Here is a 22,139-nt window from a genome sequence, read left to right on the forward strand (position 1 = left end):
GCCCCAGGCAACTTTTTGTTTTGTTTTGTTTCCCTGGAAGAAACAAGTCCTCAAAGGGAAACATTTTGCCACTGTGGAAGAGGGGAAACAAACAAACAAACAAAAATGGCAGAAGCACTTAAAAGGTATCAAAATTGAGAAGCTCAAAAACTGTTTTGAGCAGTGGAAAAAAACATCTGGATAGTTGTATTGAATAAAATGGAGAGTACTTTGAAGGTGAATGAAGTTTAAACATTTAAGAAATACACAATTTTTTATAAATAAATTCATTTTGGGGGTTCCTCCCCTCGTATGACTTGCCTGCTCTGCTAGAACAAAGCACCACAGGCTAGGTCACTTAAACAACAGAAATTAACATTTTCATAATTCTGGATTCTACAAGTCTGAGAGATCAAGGTAAGGTGTTGGCAGGGTTAGTTTCTTCTAAGGCCTCACTTCTTGGCTTGAACAACAAGGATTTGCTATGAGGGACCACCCTAATGGCCTCACTTATCCCTAATCACCTCTTTAAAGACCCTATCTCCAATACATCATGAGGTAGAAGGAGTTAAAACGTCAACACATGAATTTTGGGGTGACACAACTCAGCCTATAGCACAAGTATTTAAGAGTATTTGGCAGACATATGTCTCTACTGGGGTAAAGGAGAACTGTATCTTCTACTTATTTTCAAATGGTTCAGGGGGAAAAATGAGTATAGTAAGGGAATTTACTATTTATACAACTTTTGCATAAAAGGTTTTTTTACTTTTAAGTCAAATTATTTCAAAAAAGAAGTTTTTCCTTTAAGAACTTAAAAGTCTACTTAATGAATTAAATTTTTACAGCATTCCTCTCATGAAAATACATCATTATGTGTGGCTAAAGAGGTGCTTGCAATCAATATTTATTGTATATATAATAAGAATCTTATGAATAGAGAAGAAAAAGACCAAAGGACAAACTTCTTCTAATCATTATATACTGAATACCTATCTAACTCTACTATAATTACTTTCTTGTCACAGATAGAAAAAGAAACAAAGTACAATTAAAAAGTTTTTTTTCCTGTCTGTTCTAAGTTCTCATCTTTTGCCTGAAGTTGCCCACACAACCCGAAAAGATTCCCCAAATTCAGTAAAAAGGAAACTACTCAATTTACCAATCCATTTCACTAATTATTCTGGGATCATGCAATAAGTGTGGCAAAAATCTCAACCCTAGGGTCATTTCTTCTCAGGTTTCCCCAACACGGATCATTCTCCAAACAAGCATAAACATGTGACATCGGCAGCTTGCACTGGGCTTCTCGTAAAAACAGTCATGTGGTAGCTTGTCTCTCTTTAATGTGGTAGTAGCTTTTTCTTTACTAGGCATATATTTACTGCTCTCAGTCCACTGAAATTCAACAAATGTATACCACTAAATCTGCAAATAACTTACATAGTGACTATATATTATTTCGGTTGATGTTATAAGACAGTTGTTACTTCTTTAACAAAGCAATTTTTCATCTCAATTTTAATACATCTGAAGAAAGAAGATCTCATGAAGTAAATTAAAACAAATTGAACTATATTTCACTATTTATTAGGGTTAAAAATTCTGAATAAATACAGTTCAAATATTCTCTTAACATGAGTTTCAAGTTGCTGATAGACCCACCCATCTGCCTAGTAGATGTCGTTATTTGGTAGAAAAGACAAACTTACACAACTTATCTAGTAATGAAAAAATGAATTGATAAAAGACTTCTATTGCTCATTTATTCAATTCAAGTTTTCTAAGTATCTACTATATACTATGGCGAGTAATACTATGGTGAATACCAGACACTGTTCTGTGTAATAGCTGTAAAGAAGTAAACAATCAAACGTGGTACCTCCCATTATGGAATCTGCAATTTAGGAATGAACATTGCTTTCACCAGAAACAAATCTTAAGCTGAAAAGAGATAATGAAACCTCATCTCTCTTACCACTTGATAGAAAAAATAAATTTAGGAAGATCTGTAAGAATACTTCATGGAGGTAGGACTAATGGTGTAGGAATATACTGAGTAAATCTTTATTATCACTTCACATGTACACAAATCCATTTAATTTACAGTTTGTTTGTTTTTTACACATGTGACCTAATTTGGACTTCTCAATAGCTTATGTAATAGGGTAAGATTTTTTAAGATAGATTTCAAAAAAAAAAAACAAACCTTAGTGTAAGTGACTTACCCAAGCACATACATCTTTCTCAGGAGAAAGCCAAGATAAGGACAGAGTTTTATGACTTGGGAATTTGATACAGACTAAGTAACAAATATCTCCCCAGGTTTTAAATTATCACACAATGTGTGAATCAGATAGATACCCAAATCTCGCTGCTATGCAGTTTAATAACAGCTAAAGTCTCAACAAGATCCTATTGCTGCTTTCTCTCACTGTGGAATGCTAGCCATAGTATTAGCCAAAACAGGGGAGGTGGGGCAGAAAAATCTTAATGATCTAGGCCACCATAAAATGTTGGGCTCAAAAATTGGTGACAATGACACCTGGGACTTGTTTTAAGGTTGCTTTCATTTTACTCTACCACCAGCAGCAATCAAGCAGTACAAAGGATATGCACTGGAATATACCCTCAGTTCTTGACAAGGTTACACATGAGGCTAAGAGGTCAACACAGCAGCCATGTTGGTGAAATCTATCAGGCAAAGAGAAGGCCAGCCCCCTGGGCCCACTGCCTGTTTCACCACTGGCTCATAAAGAAGCTATGAGCCATGCTGGGTCCTACCTACAAGCAAATAAGGCAATTCTCACCCTACTACTATAGGCTCATTCATATTGGGTAATCAGACCTTCAACATGCTTGGACATTCCTAATCACTTAAGAATACACCATCTAGACACCAACAATACATTACTTTCAGATCAATAAAAACATGGGCTAACATTTTTATGCTGGCATTCACAGACAACAGTCTTCTCATTTTACAAATAAACAGTCTAGGAATTTGAGACACAATGTGACTTAGCCTAGATTACTAAGCTTGTTACTGGTAGGGTCATAACTATAATCAAAATCTTCTTTTCATCATACCAAGTCACTAGTTAAACTCTAGCTAAACATTTTGCCCCTAAATCAGGAATGCTGCATTAAACAGCAGCTCTCATACTCACATAATTTCAGGCTTCCATAGATTAGGAAAAAAGCTGTCTAGAAAAAGGTATCTACTCTAATCTACCAATTTAAAAAAAGCTATACACCCGGGTGGTTTTATAGGTAAATTTTATCTAACATATAATTTCCATTTCTTCAAGTTATTCCAGATTAGAGGAAAAGATGGGAGTTTCCCAAATCATTTTGCTATGCTGACACAATCCTAGCCCTATACCTAATAAGACAGCATGAAAAGGAAAACCACAGTTCAATCTCACTTAAAGAAGCAGATGCAAAGGTATTTAAAGAATATTTCCCGTTAACCAGGCACTGTTGTAGACAAATCATTTGATCCACACAACTCCTCCTTGAGATGCATGCCAGTTTTACCTCCTTTATGTACTTAATAAAAGGTAAAGCTGAAGCACATGGGGTCAAGAAACTTCTGCAAGGTTAACATGAGGAGAAAATGATACAACTAGACTCTAAACCCAAGGTGTCTGACTCCAAAACGTTAGGAAATTAACCTAGCTATGTATTAAATTAAAAACATGTAGAGATTACTCCAGGAAAGCAAAGACTGTTCAGCATAGACCATTATATTAATACATAAGAGAAGAAAAAAGATGAGTGTTAATAGAGGCTTTAAAAACATAAAAAAATATACATGTTTGATAAACTATTCTTAATCAAACAAGAATGATAAAGACTATTTATCAGAAAACGCCATCAAACAACAAATAAAATTAGTAAGGTACATGAAAAATTGTCTGTTTAGTTGATTATTGAAGTCCCAGGGCTTAGTAGTGCCTGGCACAAAATATGTAGTAAATATTTTTTTGTATGAATATAAAAAACATAAAACATTGAGGACATCCCATTAAATTAGAAGTAAGGCTGGTATGCCCCTGGCTGGTGTGGCTCAGTGGTTGGAGCATCGTCCCACAAACCAAAATGTTGCCAGTTCAATTCTTGGCCAGGGCACATGCCTGGATTGCAGGTTCAGTCCCTAGTCAGGGCGTGTATGAGGCAACCAATCAGTGTTCCTCTCTTATATAGATGTTTCTCTCCCTCTCTTTCTCCCTCCTTTCCCTCCTCTCTAAAATCAAGAAGAAAAAACACAAAAGAAAGAAAGGAAAGAAATTACACTGGTATACCGGTTGTAACTCTAATATTCCACATTACTTATTAAGTTCTATCTAATATAGTATTGTAATAATGCTTTAAGTATTGGAAAAGAAAGAAAAAGTTTATTTCCAGATTATATAACTCTATCATTAGAAAATCCAAAAGACTAAAAAGTTATTACAACAATTAATAGGTATGTTGTAAGGTGAGCACATACAATATATACAAAAATCAAATTTTCCTTTACACTAACAATAACAAACTAAAATTAATTAGAAGAGAAAATAGTATCTGAGACTATAAAAGGCAAGAAATAAAATTTAACCAGAAAGATATAAACCTTACGTGAAGAAAACTATAACCTACTCTTGGACATAGAACAAGAACCTACATGAACAGATGAGAAGCCTCATTAAAGAGCAAAATGAAATACAGTGAATGTACTTCTAATAAAATCCTCCATAAAAGATATACCTGGAAGAATAATATACAAGGATTTATGGGGAAAAAACATTAAAAAAGACTAGAGACTTCCCCTGCCACATGGTAAAACACACTTCAAAACTGCCACAATGATATCACTCTTACTACTGTTTTTAGCATCTACTACTTCTTGAGAGTTAACTATGTTCTAGGCGTCCTCCAAGTACTTCACATGTAACTGAATTCCTACAATGATGATATGAAATCTGTATTTTTATTATCTCTATTTTACAGATGAGGAAACTGAAATACTGAGAGGTTGAATACCTTGATTAAGATAAACGTTTATTTGCTAATCTTTACCAAGTCTATTCTAGATGATGGAAACTTGGCAATGAGAAAAACAGATAAGGCCTTCATGAAACTTATCTCCCAGGTAAGGAGAGAGATAATAGCAAGAAAACAAACAATCTCAAAGTGATAAAGATGCTGAAAATAAAATAAAATGGGAGACATGAAAGAAACAAACTGAAGGGGGGCTCACTTTTATCAATATCTAAGAAGCCATCTCTGAAAAAGAAAATTAAGTTGAACATCAGACTAAGAAGGAGGCAACCATATAAGGCTGGGAGAATACTGCAAACAGACAGAAGAGAAAAAGCCATGAGCTGGGACCAGATCAGAATGTTCAAGGAACAGAAAGGAGGCCAACATGCCTGGAGTGCAGGAAGCAGTTGTAGGACAACAAGTGGGTATTAGTTACTACAGGGGCCCAGGCACATACTCCGACCCGGCAACCCCACTTGCAGAACTCCCTCCCACAGCAACGACGGCATGTAAATGTGAAATTCTGTGGTAGTGGGGAGGGTTGGCGTGGGGGCGAGGGGAAGACAGATAACTGTATTTGTACAATAAAAAAACAAATGAAAAAAGAATAAAAATGACTTGGAAAGGGAAAAAAATTCTGTGGTAGTTTGTAAAAGAAAAACAGCTGGGAAAACCTAAACACTGATCTTTTGGAGAATGGCTGAGTAGATTATTGAATAACATATACTACCCAGTTAATGGAAAGAGTCAGGTGGTATATGTAATGACCTCGAAAGATCTCATACAGATATTATGTGGAAACAGCCTGTAGATCAATATATATAACATAATCCCATTTTTCTTAAATGAGACTCTATGGTATCAGAAATTTTAACTCCTAAATCTGGTGCTGGAAAAATTCTACTTTGCTTTCTCCTACTCCAAGCAGCAGTCCTCCTGCATGCCATGCTCCTGCTCCTTTCTCTAATTCATTGCCTGCCACTTTGGCCCATTGCTTGTTTATTTGCCTGAAATCATGAAAAGCATTACAAAATTTTTAAGAGCACAAAGAACATCTTATAACTAAAACAAGAACAAAAAAGACTCTAAACAGTTTTGAAATGATTGAATTGGTTCTGATGGTTTTTGAATAACCAGGGGGCACCGCAAACTGAATCTATTTAAAAACCAGAAATCACATTATTATAGGCAACTAAATATTCAGCTGGCTATATGTATATATGTAAATATGTAAATAAGTTATTCCTACATAGCAAATATGTAAATGAGTTATTCCTACCTCTACTTTTGTTCGATAGAGAACAAGCCGTTTAAGGCCACATAATTTGGCAATGTGGTTGAAAGCTTGAGGTGGCAGTTTATCACAGGATGACAGATTTAATTCCTGTAGATTTGGACACGTCTCTGAAATAATCTCCAAGCAAGTTTCATTTAGGAAGTGGCTGCAAGATAACTCAAGGCGCACCAATTCGGATCCACAACCCTTCAGAAACCTGGAAAAAGAATGATCAACAGTTAGGTTTTTCCTCTGGATTTTGTAGAACTACAAGTATTTTTTTTTTTTGCAAGTACCTTGGAATTATATCAACTCTATGCAGACACCTTCAGAAGAATGGATTTCTACTAGGGAAAATGTAAAACTTGCTTCACTTAAATACTCATTTACTACATGCTGAAATAGGCATGGTTAAACTGAAAGAAATCAACCCAAGAAGATAAAATGAACTCATATCACAAAAAAGGTCAGCTAAGTGGAAAATTAAGAAAGCAGAGCCTGTGTGTCTCCAAGCATGTCTCCAAGGTACATGAAATTCCCATCTAAGTTAGTAGAGCCAAAAAACAAAACTCTAAACTCTGGTAAGCCATTACCCACCTAATCAGTACCTATTCAATATTGGTTAATTTACTTTGCATGTGGTACACAAAGTGACAGCTTTAATTAAATGACCTCAAAGCAAATCAAACTGGCTTCATCTCAACTCAGTGTTTTCTGGGTTGGCTTAACTGTACTGCTGTGATATGTTCCTTGTATAACTGTTACTATTAAGCAGTTAGACTGATGCTGAAATTACTACAAGATGTTAAAATGCTGCCTCACATAAAATACAGAGAAATAATTCAATGTGGAGGACATAAAATTCCTTTTCAGAACAGAAACAATAATATCTTAGTTACATTACAGATGGAGGAAAACAATTCTGTTTAAAATCATCATCTGAAAATAATCTAAAAGTAAATATGAGTCTAGGGGTATTTGAATCTGTGAAACTATCAACTAAACAAACTGAACCTTCAACAAGTGCACCAACCATCCCCGTCCAGTCTTCTGACATTCTCTTGCCCACCTCAGAGTCACATCACTAACATAATTTTAGTTTATGGCATGTCTTTTTCCTAAATGATTTAATTAGCTTACAAATGTAACGGTGTAGGCTGGGAGGCCCCAGGGCCCCCTAAAAGGAGGATTTGTAATGAGGTCCAGAACTTGGGGTGTCTGGGAATATAGGATATTCCCCATATGCCTGAATGGGGGAAGGGAGACTTGCACCAGGGCCATTGGGAGTTATTTTGCATATCATCAGCAGGCTAGCTTACAGCCTGAGTGGAGCCAGAAAGGATGCATTACTTTGAACCATGATGTAACTGGGAGGCTACAGCACCTGTACGAGAGCTTTAAGATGGTTGTTCCATGCCAGGGGCCACGCCTGCCTGAACTAACTATGGCAGCCTAGAAAGGCTGAAAATACAGGAGTGCTGGCAGGTGGGGCCAACTGAGGGAGGAGCAGGAAATGGGGTTACAGAGGAGGTTATAGGCTGGGATTTAAAGTAAACACAGGCCACCATGAGGGATGGGAGAGACAATGCAGGACTAGGAATGGAGACAATGCAGGGGACAATGGAGGACAACACGAGACCAAGCATAAAATAAAGGGGTGAAAGGACTCTAACTGGTGGGCCATGAGGAAGTTCCACGTGGTTTAGGATTAAAACTGGAGATCATGGTGGCAACACAGCTAATGGTGCTGGGGACTGCGGGAGACCTACCCAGCTGAGCATGGATTACAGGGAGAAACTGGGAGTCTAGCCAAGCTATGGACTTCTATTTCTTTTCCTGAGATACGTACTCTTGACTGGGCTGGCTGGACAAAGGAGGTAAGGCAAGACTGTGTGTGTGTGTTTGTGGGTATTTTAAAGGAACTTCGGGATTTTAATGGTGACATTCTGCCATTAGTTTAAACCTGCATAACTTTTGAATACAGTTCCTTTCCTTTTTACCAAACTCTGGCATTGAGAATCACAATTCCTAATACATGGCAGCAGGCAAAGAACCAAATGACAGAGAGAACCCAGGGAAGGGGGCTTGTCTCAGTAACAGTATCTGGGCTCTCTTCCCAACAGTCTGTGTCAGCAACAGTACCCCCAACGTAGAGCGCCAAAAAACTGTTACAGAATGGACCCATCTGGGGAAGAGACACTGTTACCAAAAGGACACAAACCTAAAACCAAAGACTCCAGGGGAGGGGGCTTGTTTTGGTTCTAGTATCTGGGCTCCCCCAATGGGTTCAGTCTGTAACACACATACACATACAAAATAAAATTAACTAAACCAATCACTTGAACAAATAAAGACGTAACACTGGACTTATAAGTCCAAAGTTGGATTTCTTGCCCCGTTCCACTACTTTCTAGCATACAACCTTGGAAAAGGCACTTACCTAAGCCTCTGCACTTCCTTGGTTGCAAAAGGCACACTAGAATTATATAACAGTGCTCAATACACTACCTCTTGGCTTTGAACATCAAACAACATGTGAAAACAGTTTCAAAAGATCAAAGTACCCCAGAAACACTAAAATAAAAGTTAAGTCTTGGCCAAATCACATTCAAACAATAAAAAGTACAGTTGCTACAAATTTATTTTAAATATGCAAATAACTCTGTAGCCTACACATCTTATTTACACTTGAACACCCATTTATTCTTAATCCATTGCAAAATGTGTCTGCTCTCCCTAAATTCAGCTTTTCCTTTAAAAAGGCAAATTCAATGGCCTTTATTTTCAGTATCTGTATTACTTGACTTCCTATGGCATTTCAGACAACTACCCACTCCTTCCTTAAAATTCTCAGATACCTCTCAAGCTACTCTCATTCCTGGATTTCCTCCCACTGTTCTGACTAGTATTATGTCTGCCAGTTGTATAAACTGAATTGCAGTTTGCATCAAGCACATTCATTCATTTATTCATTCATCCAACAAACATTTACTGAGCTCCTACTATGACCTAGCATTACTCTGGGCACTGGGGAATTAAGAGTGGACAGAACAAAGTCTCTGCTCTCATGGAACTTTGTATATTTGGGTAGTAGAGGTAGACTATAAACAAATAAATGAGTAAAATAAATACTACATTAAAGAGTCAAAAGTGCCAAGGAGGAAATGAAAACAGGGAAGAGTGATAGGAAATATTGCCAAGGGTGGATAAGATAGTCAGAGAAGCTTCACTGAGAAGGTGAGTTGACACCCAAAGGAAGTGAGTGGGTGAGTGAAGCAGGTATCTGGCAAAGGGAGAGGCAAACACAAAGACTCATGGCAAGATAAAAGGAGGCTAATGCAGGAGACACAAAGTAAGGGGGAGATGAGGAACAGATCGGAGAGGTAAGGGGAAGTTCATACAGTGTGTGTCCTATAGATTTTGGCTTTTATTTTTAGAAGATGGGATTCTGATTCACATAAGGGATTTTAGCAAAGAAGTGACACAGCCTGCTTGTATTTTAACAATGATCATTTTGGTTTCTGTGCAGATGAAAAACTGAAGGAAATAGGGGTAAGGCAGAGGGACCATCAAGACACCACTGCAATATTCAGGAAGGATGGTACACTGGATCCAGGTGGTAGCACTGAATGTGCTTTTCACTGCTGAAATTCCAGATCTATTTCAAAGGTAGACAACGTATGAGGTCTGTCCAGAAGGCATCCAGCCATGTAATATGAAAAATAGAAACATTTATTGAAAAAGATAAAAGAAACATTGTAGGTAGGACAATGACACCTCAGTCCCCCTCAAAGTAGGTACCTCGGGACCTCGCACAGTTCTCCCAAATGCCATCAACTGCCTCATTGTATTTTCCTGATTCTTATCAATGGTCTGAAATCTCTTTCCTTTTAAAGGTGATTTTAGTTTTGAGAAAAAAGCCAGAAGTCGCAGGGTGCCAAACCTGGGCTCTATGAGGTCTGAGTAACCTGGGTGATTTGGCGTTTTGCCAAAAAACTCTGCACAAGACGTGATGCATGAGTGGGCACGTTGTCATGATGAAGCCTCCAATCACCAGCTGCCCATAGTTATGGCCTTCTCAATCACCCGAATAGTTTTCTCAGAGGAATATTTAAGCTTAACACAAAATTTGATGTAGATTTGTTGCTCAACTCAGTCATTTTGAATGCAATGGCCACCAAGTATACATGCTCTCTCAGTGCCATCTACCACTCCCACTGCCTAATACAGTGAAGTTGTCACTGCTCACACATGCATGTTCCAGTCCACTTTCCTTGCCTGCCAGGTTACATCAATGTCTCACAAACTGTTCTCATTATATTAATAATGGCTGGACTATTTCTGGACAGACCTCATATACTAAGGTAGGATATACCTTCTAAATACTGAATTAAACTCTGGCTTATCTATTCCTCAACAACTATCTATTTTTCTCTTAACCATAAGTTCCTTACTAATTTGTTTATTGAGTTTTATAAGCTGCCTAAATCCTTTGGCATTTGAAACAGGTTCTTGGTATATCCAGTACATATAGCACAATATCAGGCATGCAAAAAAACATGATGAGAGCTTGTTGAATGAATCTTCCACTTATGAAAATGCACTTGAAGAATTTAGTCCTGGCTGGTGTGGCTCAGTGGACTGAGTGCCACCCTGTGAACCAAGGGGTTGCCAGTTCGATTCCCAGTCAAGGCACATGCCTAGGTTGTGGGCCTGGTCCCCAGTTGGGGGGCACATGAGAGGCAACCACACATTAATGTTTCTCTCCCTCTCTTTCTCTCTCCCTTCCCCATCTCTCTAAAAATAAATAAAATCTTTAAGAAAAACAAAAGAATTTAAGTTCCCTCTATTTTGGAACAAAGTTCAATAGACTCAGGGTATTTTTGCTTTAACACAGTCAAACTATTCCCAAAGACAATGACAAATTAACATTTTATCTTACTTTGAGTATACATAGTAGTTATGGGTAGTTCTTCATTATTTATAAATAGCAATCTAGAAATAACTGGACAAAAAGTTTCAGAGAACTAAAGATACCCTGTTTTGATTTGATACTTCTGAAATTAACTTCACCTCACAGAAGTTATGTGAGTACATTAGCTCTCTTAAAATTAAAATGCTTAAGCATCTTATCTCTTAAAGGTCTTCATGATTTGACACCACTTTGTTCTACAATTCTTTTTCAGATCGGACTTGGGATACTTTAACATTCCTTTTCTCCTCACATTACTGAACTTTTCCCCTCTAAAGAATTTACAGAGTGACATCAAGTCAATCACCAGCAAACCAACTGTTAACAGCCTAGAAAACTTCCCAAATTGATATAATGAATGACAGCATTTGAAAGCACAATAAAGATAATGATCATGTCTAAACTGCCTTTGAGAAGATTATTTGGTCAATATCCCTATATTCTCTCTTCCTAAACTTATAAGATCTACATTACCTCCTTTTTCATAACATGTCCATTCCAAGAAGGCAGAAGTACCAGCAGACCCAATTAGCTGAATACAACTCTTGTTTCCTTCCTTACTGCTGCTCATGTCACTTTTATTTTAATGCATAATTACATAATGTTTTTGTTTTGATCATGTATTTATTCATCTCAATTGTATTACTGGTCTTCCTTATTTCCTACAGCCTATTCATTCCATGTTATGAATTCTCATAAAGTATTTCTTGATATTGAAGGCATTATGAGAAGACCTAAGTTCAGACAAACAATCCCAAACTAGATCTCCTGCTATCAGAAAAGAAGTCTCTGGAGAGAAAAATAAATTGCTTATCCTTATGAGGTGAATTAATTTGTCCAGAGTAATACAAGTACACAGGAAGTAATTTACTAAATGGTAACTTGCACCCTAAAATAATTAACATCACATGAATGAATGATTTAATCTGATTTTACTCATGGCAAAATAAAATGCAGTAATTCTCACAATCTGCCTGATGCATAAAGGTAAGGGGAGAATTAGATATAAATAAATATCCATTGCTCTAATTCCTAATCTTATGTTTTGTTAGCTGAGCCTGGATTTTATAAAACAGTATGTTTAGGATAACTTTTAATCCCAAATAACTTGGAACATTATATATTACATCTGTTCTAAAATAAAGCCATTAAAAACTAAACTTCCTTAACTCTGTATGGTGCTATCCAGCAACTGTAGAAGGAAGTCTATAAATTGTCTCTAATCTCTAGGTATTGACATTCTAAAAGAGACAACTATATGAAGTAAGGGCAAGCAATTGAATACACTAATTTATGAACAGGCAGTAAGCTCTTTATCTCATACAACTATACCTCTGTGTCAAAATATCTAATAAAGCTCTAGAATCTAGAAAGCATCCAAGAATGTTTTCTGAAGGAAAGAAGTGGAGGATTTAGCAGTAAAAAAAGCTCTACATAATTAAGGTGGGTATCAGGTGATTAGTTTGGGTAACTACCTAAAGAAAAATAGTAGTAGAAAAATAAACCTAAGGCTCTCTGAACATCAGAATGATATGATTAAGGAATAGCCAAACTCCCAGCCAAGATAGAGGCATAGGTAGATACACTTTGCCTCCTCACACAACCAAAAGAAGGAAAACAAATTTAAAAACAAAATATAACCAGAAATGCCAGAATCAAACTGTATGGAAGTCTGACAACCAAGGAGTTAAAGAAGAAACATTCATTCTGACTGGCAGGAGAGGTGGAGACAGGCAGCCAGGGTGGAGAGGATGCATGACAAAGCAGTGGCTGTAGGACTGGCAGGGAGAGGCGGTGGCTGGTGGTCCTACATTCACATGTGGATAAATCAGGAGGAACAAGTGGGGAGCAATACAAACCACCCAACCAGGGATCCAGTATGGGGAAATAAAGGCTCAAAACCTCTGGCTGTAAAAACCTGTGGGGTCTCAGCAGTGGAAGAAACTCCCAGCCTTATAGGAGAGTCCATTGGAGAGACCCACAGGGTCCTAGAATGTACACAAAACCACCCACCTGGGAATCAGCACCAAAAGAGCCCAATTTGCTTGTGGGTAGTAGGGAAAGTCACTGAAAGCCAGCAGAGAGCTGAGCAAGCAGCATTGTTCCCTCTCAGTCCCCTCCCCCACATACAGCACCACAACGAAGCCATGTGGGTCACCCCGCCCCGGTGAATACCTAAGGCTCCACCTCTTAGAATGCAACAGGCATGCAAAGACAAAAAAATATGGTCCAAATTAAAGAACAGATCAAAGCTCCAAAAATAGAACTAAGCAATGAAGAGACAGCCAACCTATCAGATGCAGAGTTCAAAACACTGGTAATTAGGATGCTCACAAAAATGGTTGAGTATGGTCGCAAAATAGAGGAAGAAGTGAAGGCTATGAAAAGTGAAATCAAGTAAAATATACAGGGAACCAATAGTGAGGGGAAAAAAACCGGGACTTCAATCAACAATTTGGAGCAGAAGGAAGAAATAAACATTCAACCAGGACAGAATGAAGAAACAAGAATTCAAACAAATGACAAGAAGCTTAGGACCCTCCAGGATAACTTTAAACATTCCAACATCTGAATCATAACAGTGCCAGAAGGAGAAGTGGAAGAGCAAAATATTGAAAACTTATGTGAAATCATAATGAAGGGGAACTTCCCCAATTTGGAAAGGAAATAGGCTTCCAGGAAGACCAGGAAGCTTCAAGTCCCAAAGAAGTTGGACCCAAGGAAGCATACACCAAGGCACATCATACTTACATTACTCAAGATTAAAGATAATGAGAAAAAAGGATACAGTTACTACAAAGGAGTTCCCATAAGTCTATCTGTTGGGAACTGCCCTGCCTGGTTTTAGGAGCTGTAACCCCCATGGCTAAGGCTGAGTGGGAGACCTCTGAACCAGGACACACTAAGGAGACAAGCTTATCTCCCTGGCAGGAGCACTGCCTGCTCCTTGCCTGGTCTCCATTGTTTGGTTGGTTAGCCAATGACAGGTAACACTCATCAGAGGAGGATGGACCTCAGCCAGGCACAATCAAGTGGGAAGGCCCTCAGGAAAAGACTTAGGGGACTGTGGAAAAGAGGGGGTAATGGACCCCTGCACCCCAGCTTTGACAAATCCAGAGTCCTCATTCTGCCTGAGAGACATCCAAATCTCCCAGCTGCCTTTGTCTCCTCTGTCCAACTCAAGCCTGTAACAATAACAAGGGGTGGTGCAATCCACACTGGGGACTGCAGAGTTCTCAGGACTATCAGACCCAAAAAAGGAATATGTAAAATCCTGTGAAACCTGCTTTGCTGAGGATGCTCTTAGATTACAAAGGCCCAGGCAGGAAATGTTTTTAGCTCCTCAAGTTCTGTAGTTTTTTAGATGATAAGACCCCAATTTAGTGTGAGCCCTTTGAACGTTATCTATCTGTTTGATCCTCACTGCTAGACAATGGTTAATAAGCTGTATCTGTGTTCCTACCCAATACTACCTAATAAAAAGCCTACTTAGGCAGCGGCTTGGGGTGCTCTTTCCTTGAGAGAGTGGCCATGCCATCCCTATTCCTCCACAGGACTTGGTAGTCTGTGTGTATTTCTCTCGTATCTTGAGCATTCACAGTGGCTGTGGATATTGCTGGCCAGTATCTGCCACACCTATCAGCTGATTTCTCAAAAGAAACTGCAGGCCAGAAGGGGCTGGAAAGAAGCACTCATGAAAGGTAAGGACCTACATCCAAGATTACTCTATCTAGCAAAGCTATCATTTAGAATGTAAGGGCAAATAAAGTGCTTCCCAGATAAGGTCAAGTTAAAGGAGTTCATCATCACCAAGCCCTCATTATATGAAATGTTAAAGGGACTTATCTAAGAAAAAGAAGTTGACCAAAAATATGAACAGTAAAATGACAACAAACTCACAACCATAAACAACTGAACCTAAAAACAAACTAAGCAAACAAGTAGAATAGGAACAGATTCATAGAAATGGAGATCACATGGACGGTTATCAGTGAGATGGGTGAGGGGGGAGAATGGGGGAAAAGGTACAGGGAATAAGAAGCATAAATGGTAGGTACAAAATAGACAGGGGGAGGTTAAGAACAGCATAGGAAATGGAGAATCCAAAGAACTTATATAGTATGACCTATGGACATGAACTAAGGGGAGGGAATGTTAGTGGGAGAGGGGGTGCAAGGAGGAAAGGAATAAAGGGGAGAAAAAAAAAATGGGACAACTGTAATAATACAATCAATGAAATATATGTTTTAAAAAAGGAATAGCTAAGACTTTAGGGAACTGTACTATAAAAGAAAAGTAGAATTATAATAGATGTGATTTTAATGAGTAATAATATGCATGAGCAGTATTTGAAGCTGAAAATCATAAATCTGCAGATAGAATAGGATTTTAATAACTGATTAAAATTTTTAAATTCTTATTATTTCAATTTAAAGTATTTCCTTGCTATTTTGAATAATATAAATTCCTAAAAAATTCTTTAAAATCCAGTTAAACAGTTCCAACTTGTGAGAATAAAGTTTTTATGCAACAAAAATAAACTGCATCAAACTTTTCCAAGAGACTTGCTCAAAATGTAGCTCATCGTCATTGGTCTCCAGTTTAAAAGTGTACTTTTTTCTTTATAGTATTATAAATAAGTCTTCTTCACAGTAATGAGCACAAATAGACCATACTTATTCATAGATTATTCATTAATAATCAAGCCATGAATATTTATTGTTTATTCTAGGAAAGCTGCCTACAAACCATAATGACTGTCAATTCAGCAGTCATGTCAGGGGGCCAACAGCAATCAGGAGGCAAAACTCCAGTACCTCCCACCCCCCAAAAAGGTTCTTTCCCTGTTATTTAAACTTTCCTTTTTTTATTGGGAACAATGGCTATGCTTAAAGGAATGCTATCAAGATTTATGGTTTTACAGGCTGAAAACTACAGTAAAGTATGAAAAACTTAAATTTATGTATGTGTACTTCTGTGATTATTCAAACAGTCCCACAGCAACTAAAATGGCTGAATGAAAATGAAACAGAAATTGCTGGTGAGAAAGTAGATTGGAGCTTTAACCTTGCAAAAGAAGATCTTTATTCATTATGAGTCTAGAATTTAAAATATAGCACTGCTAAGTTTTCTTCTTAAACTTATGTTTCTGCTCATGCCCCAGAATGAGTTGCACAATTTTAAAATATTGATTTAATATTACCTTACATTTTATTCATTATATGAGTATTATAGGTAATACATTGCCAAAGAAGCTGGACTTCAGTCATCCACTATCAATGCTTCCTTTAATGTCTATATTCATTAATTGCCACCCTGTTATTTTATTTTAAGAAATGTAGCAAAGATATATTTTATGTTTACCTTTATCTTTCCCATAGCCTGAAGGCAGAAACTACGTTATACATCTCTTTACATGATAAACAACACTCATTAATATGCCTTTACACATAAAGGATTGAAAACAAACAATAAATCCTAATAGTGGGAAAGAGCTATGAGGGTAATTAAAATATGGGAAAGGTCCTTATAATGTAAAATAAAGCTTAATGACACCAACTGTTCTATTTGCTCTCCGTTTGTCTTGGTTTATAATCCATAGTGTATGCTCTCAATACCCACAGTCATCATCAGCTTCAGTTCTTCTTGATACCATTAGCGTAGAGGAACATTTGCAAACGAAGTATGTGTTTGGGCAAGGGGAAGTAGAAAGAACTAAACCCTCCTCCACTAGATAGCTGTTGTATGTCCAGCAATTTTTAAAAATTCACCAAAATCACGTTGCTAAAAAAAAGTCATATTTTTTCTATTGTAGATATCCTCTCTTAAGCAAATTTACATAATGAAAAGGAATTTTGTGTACATAGCTTATTATAAAATCTTTAGACTGTGACTGACAATACTGTAATGTTTTATTGAAGAATCCCTTCCCCTCGCTCCATCTCTGGCAGAAAAGAAGACAGACAGTGCATCCCTGGTTTCAACATGTGCTATAAGCTATTGCCTGCTTGTGTGTATTTTTTACTTTATTGCATAAACTATCAATATTAGCATTTTGAACACATTTTTACTACTTCAAACACTTATTTCATCTGAATCTAGTGTTATATTTGTTTTATTTTCTGGAATTACATGTTATTTTTTATAATGTAAGTTGAGGGGAAACAAGGCTCAATATACAAATTTCTAATTCATAAACCACCATTCAAGGATGTAGCCACTAGGGATGTTTGTACAGAGAGCTGAAGTTCATTTTTAACTTCTAAAAGCAGGATAGAAAATTATTCATTGATCAAATATAATAGGTAATTTTCCCAAAGTTTCTACTCTTTCATTATTTAAATTAATGAAATGATAGGGGTAGGTTGTAACATACATTGAGAAAAACCATCATCAAGGTTAAGAGAAAAACATCTGTTTGTATCATAAGAAAAATTACTATGGCATTACTAAATGAATATGCACTGGTGTAAGCTTTCCCATGTTTAACAGGTGACATTTAATAGTAAGGAAACTAAATGCTTAAATAGAAAGGAGCAGAAACACCTGGGCAGGTCTGCAAGTGTGGTCGCCTATTTAGCATGCAATTGCATTTTCAACATAATTAGTTTAAATGTGCTTCTAAATTTGGGTGATGTATTGCATATGTAATTAAGATTTAATTAAAAATGCTCTATAATAAATTGTTTTCCATTTCTGGCAAATCACATTACAGAGGTAGATTTTGATTTGAAAATAGTTTTTTAAATGTGTTAATCATCTGTGCTGAAAATACAAGAAAAAAAAAGAGCTCTGTTGAAAGTTACTTGGGATTTTAAAAGTAGGAGGTAAAGGGCATATCGTTTCCCTTCATATTATCATGAAGATTAACTCAAGAGTATTGTGAAACGTATTCACTTTTATAAGACAAAGCACTCTGAACAGGATGATGCACAAAATGTATTCTTTATTTCTGTAAAGTACATTGTATGTAATTTCAAACTTTACGATGGAAACTACTACAAAATAAGTACAGTCTGCTGGTGAAATAACCTCAATAAACTTGGTACTAACCTGCTAAATCCTGCAACGGAGATGAAGCCCCTATTGCCAGTCCAAGATAAATTAAGCCACTGGACCAGAGTGCAGCGTGTCTGCAGAAACTCCAGTGAGCTGTCGTTTAGTTTTGCCCAATAAGGTTGCAGATTGAGATGGATGTACTGGAGAGGGTCATAACAATGCTGATTCAGCAGTTTGCAAGTCTGTGCTAATCTACACAGGTCTGGTAGTGTAAGATGATTCAGAATCAGTTGAATGAGCTACATAAAACAGAGAAACCAAGATCATCAAGACTGAAGCACAGAACAGTATCATATATTTTATAATGCTCTTTTCCCATACTAAGAAAAAAATCAACATTCAACCAAATTATCCAAAGAAGAAACCATACCTCCTTAAGGCTCTATTACATTTCAAAATTGCTCAAAGTATACTCAGCTCACGTTGACTAAATTTTTTCTAGTGCAGATATATTTTAGTAATCAGTTAAATAATACAATTTTTCATAGATTCAATATTTACTACCCATCAAACACTGGTGATAGAAAAAGAATTCCCACTTTCAAACTTTTCAGAGTCCAGGGGGGATAGTGAGTACAATGACATGTTTTAATAGCGCTGATGGAGAGAAGCACAGACTGCTACTAGAACCTAACACAAGACATGGGCCTAACAGCAGGGTGAAAGAGGACATGTACCAGGAAGGCTCAACTTTAAAGGGTGGGAGGCAAACTAGGTGAAAGGAAAGGCAGGTTACAGAAAGCCTCACAGAACAGCCGGGATTTATTCTGAAACCAATGAGAAGCCTTGAAAGGGTTGAAACTTCAGAGTGACATGCTCTGATTTGTGTTTTAGAAAGATTATTGCAGGGGGTCTTCCTGGAGACAGGGAGGCAGGAAGGGAAACCAGCCAGGGTGCTACCGCAGAATTCCAGAAAGAAAACAGGAGCCAGTTTCAAGAAGCTAGCAGCAATGATGGAGTAGCAGACAGATACCCTCCCCACCCCCACCCCTCAAAAAAAAAGAGAGAGAGAAAGTAAAAAGATTGTTTATCTCTAATTAAAAGTTTTCTCGAGCTAGCCCAAAATTTGGTTTTTTTTCTTCAGGGTGAACAGTTGGGAGGTTCTACACTAATATTCAAAGAACTACTGCTAAGTAACCTATCTGAACCAAGCAACATAAAGAGAGAAAAAAAGATAAAATATTTGCTAAATGGTAAAAATCATTAGATGAGAAAAAGGATTGAGTTGTTTTTTTTTCTTAATGCAGCATTATTTATCCAGCTACATTTTCTTTTTGGCAAATATGCCCTTTAACATAAATGTTCTTTTTCAATTTCTTTGACTATGTAAGCCCAGAATGAATTTCACTGTTTTGGGTCAAAATATTACAAAATAAAGAGTGATAACATGATATTTAAAATAAGTTTAAAGAGTATATACAAAACCTTAGCATTGCTGACAAATTATTTATTGAGTATGATAAAACTTAGGGTGTTTTTGCTACTTATTTTTAACATCTGAACTGGGCTTTCCAACAATAAGATTAAGGGTGTGCATGTTATAAAAATAGGGAAATATAAGAAAACTAAAAATTAGTCTAAAATCTCATCAGATAACATATAAAGTGTTGACATGTAAAATATTACACAAAACAATACAAGAAAATTCAGGTAAAACATTAGAAAACCAAACACTGAGAAAGGTAGAAAATAAAAAGTTTCTAACAATTCCTCTCCCCAATGGAGATAATATGTATGAAATCTATTCTTGGATTTACACTAAAAGAATGATACCATATATACTGTGCTATACCTCATTTTTCTCATTTAATGATATATCCTGTAGATATTTTTATAACTGCACATACAAATCCACCCCATTCCATTTTCCATATGTGGCATACTAATTTAACTCATTTCTCTTTAATATATTTCCTGGGTTTTTTCCTCATTGCAAATATTACTTCAATATCACTGTGTATATGTATATCTTGATAAACTTTACAAATATACATTAGGGTAAATTTCATACATGTTAAAGTTTGGTGTAAGCACAAAACTGTCCTTCAGAATGTTTGCATCAATTTACCACTAATAGTGTATAAAAGCAATCATTCACATATCCTAAACAGCAGTGGTATCAATACTTTAACTTTTATCAATCTGAAAAGCCGAAAAAGGAAAAAAAACATTTGGAACTGTTTGTTGTTGTGTTGTTTTATGTATTAGCTCCTTTTTAAAGAACTACAGAAATCTAACGCTTTGACAATGTTCTCTTCTTTCCGTTGCTTTTTTTCTGGATTCTCTTCTGTTCCATTTATTTATTCATTATTTCTTCCATATCAATAGCTCTCTCTGGGTCAGATAAGTTTATAGATACCATAGTTATTTTATGCTAAGTGAAATAAGCCAGTCAGAGAAACACATATGATTTCACTCATATGTGGAATCTAATGAACAAACAGAACTGAGCAAGCAGAACAGAGACAGTCATAGAGAGGAGGATGACAGATGGTGGGTAGGTTGGGAGGGTACAGGGATTTCACAGAAAGGAAAAAGGACTCATGGACATGGACAACAGTGTGCTGACTGCTGGGAAGAGGGGGGTATAAGGGGACTAAATGGTCATGGAAAAAATACAATAAAGATTAAATTTTAAAAAATTAATAAAAATTAAAAAATTAAAAATTCTATTACCCAATAAATAATAAAAACTTACCACTTGTCATATTTAAATGTGTTTTTTCCCCTTGAAATAGTTTACATTACATTTAAATAATCTGGGTAATTTTTTGTAAGAAAAAAAGTTTCTCTTTTTACTGTGAGATCATTCAGTGTTTTGCAGCCTTAATTCTTTATGTGTGATACTCTGCTTTCATCATGGCTAATGTCCTTCAGAACTACTGATTCTATCTCCTGGGTTTTTCTACATGACTTTATTGTACTGATTAAACCCCTTGTGTATTTTGGAAGCTTTCCCTCTCTACTGGCTCCTTCCCTTCAGCATATAAACATGCTTAAATCTCTTCCAACCTGTATCACAAATGGAAACTTTCCCACTCTGCTGCATCTTCCACCACCCACTCACTTGTCTTTTCTCCCTTTAAAAGGTTAAGTCAGAAGAGATATATCTATAATAACTTCATACACTCCCTCATTTTGACATGCCCTTTTTTGAGTGTGACGCAAAGGGGTGGAGTGTCAGTCAGCATGCCAGTATTATTCATTATTGGTAGACAGTCTTACCCATGTTACAGCCCATAATTATATTATCAGAATTATTTTTCTGCTTATAGTCAGAGATTAAGCCCTTCTTTGTCTCTGCTTCTTCCTCACTCCTTGATGCCTTAACCAAATATGGTAAGGTTTTCTCATCTCTCATCCTATGGTCACAGTTCCTCTGAACCAATAATGGTAAAGGATTATCAAAGATCTCTCAAAGGCCAAAACCAGTGGGCACTGTAACTTACTCTCCGCAGCAATGTGTCTGACTACATCCTTTTAATGCTTTCTGTACTTTAGCTTCCTACCACTTTGCTTTTAAAACTGTCTCATATTTATCCTAAGTGCCTTTTATAACTTGTTTTCCTCTTTGAGATTCTTAGATGTTAGTATTCCCAAGATTCTATTTTTGGTCCTTTATTCACACTTCAAGGTTTCAATGGTCAATTTCATCTACCACCATGTCCCTCCCCTCTCTCGAGTAGACTCTCTCATATGTAAAAATCAGACCTTCCTCCTGAGTTTCAAACTCAGACAGCAACTGCCTACTGTCCTCAATCAGACAAGTCTGCTTTGATGAATCACAGGTACCTCAAAGTCAACGTGCCCTTCCCAGCTTTACCC

At 36.8% G+C, this 22,139-nt stretch overlaps 1 protein-coding gene across 4 annotated transcripts in view; it reads right to left on the reverse strand.

Moving 5' to 3' along the window:
• Window positions 1–22,139, reverse strand: part of FBXL4 (F-box and leucine rich repeat protein 4) — a 71,527-nt gene that overhangs the window by 21,613 nt on the left and 27,775 nt on the right. For all 4 annotated transcript variants that reach the window (XM_045843860.1, XM_045843856.1, XM_045843858.1 and 1 more), the window contains 2 exons: window positions 18,309–18,553; window positions 6,287–6,500 (listed from right to left, as the gene is read on the reverse strand). In XM_045843860.1, coding sequence (XP_045699816.1) covers window positions 6,287–6,500; window positions 18,309–18,553 — 459 coding nt within the window. The remainder of the gene's footprint in view (window positions 1–6,286; window positions 6,501–18,308; window positions 18,554–22,139) is intronic.

The sequence above is a fragment of the Phyllostomus hastatus genome, unplaced genomic scaffold (assembly GCF_019186645.2).
Source record: "Phyllostomus hastatus isolate PE091 unplaced genomic scaffold, TTU_PhHast_1.1 phas_contig_40, whole genome shotgun sequence".
Taxonomy (NCBI): domain Eukaryota; kingdom Metazoa; phylum Chordata; class Mammalia; order Chiroptera; family Phyllostomidae; genus Phyllostomus; species Phyllostomus hastatus.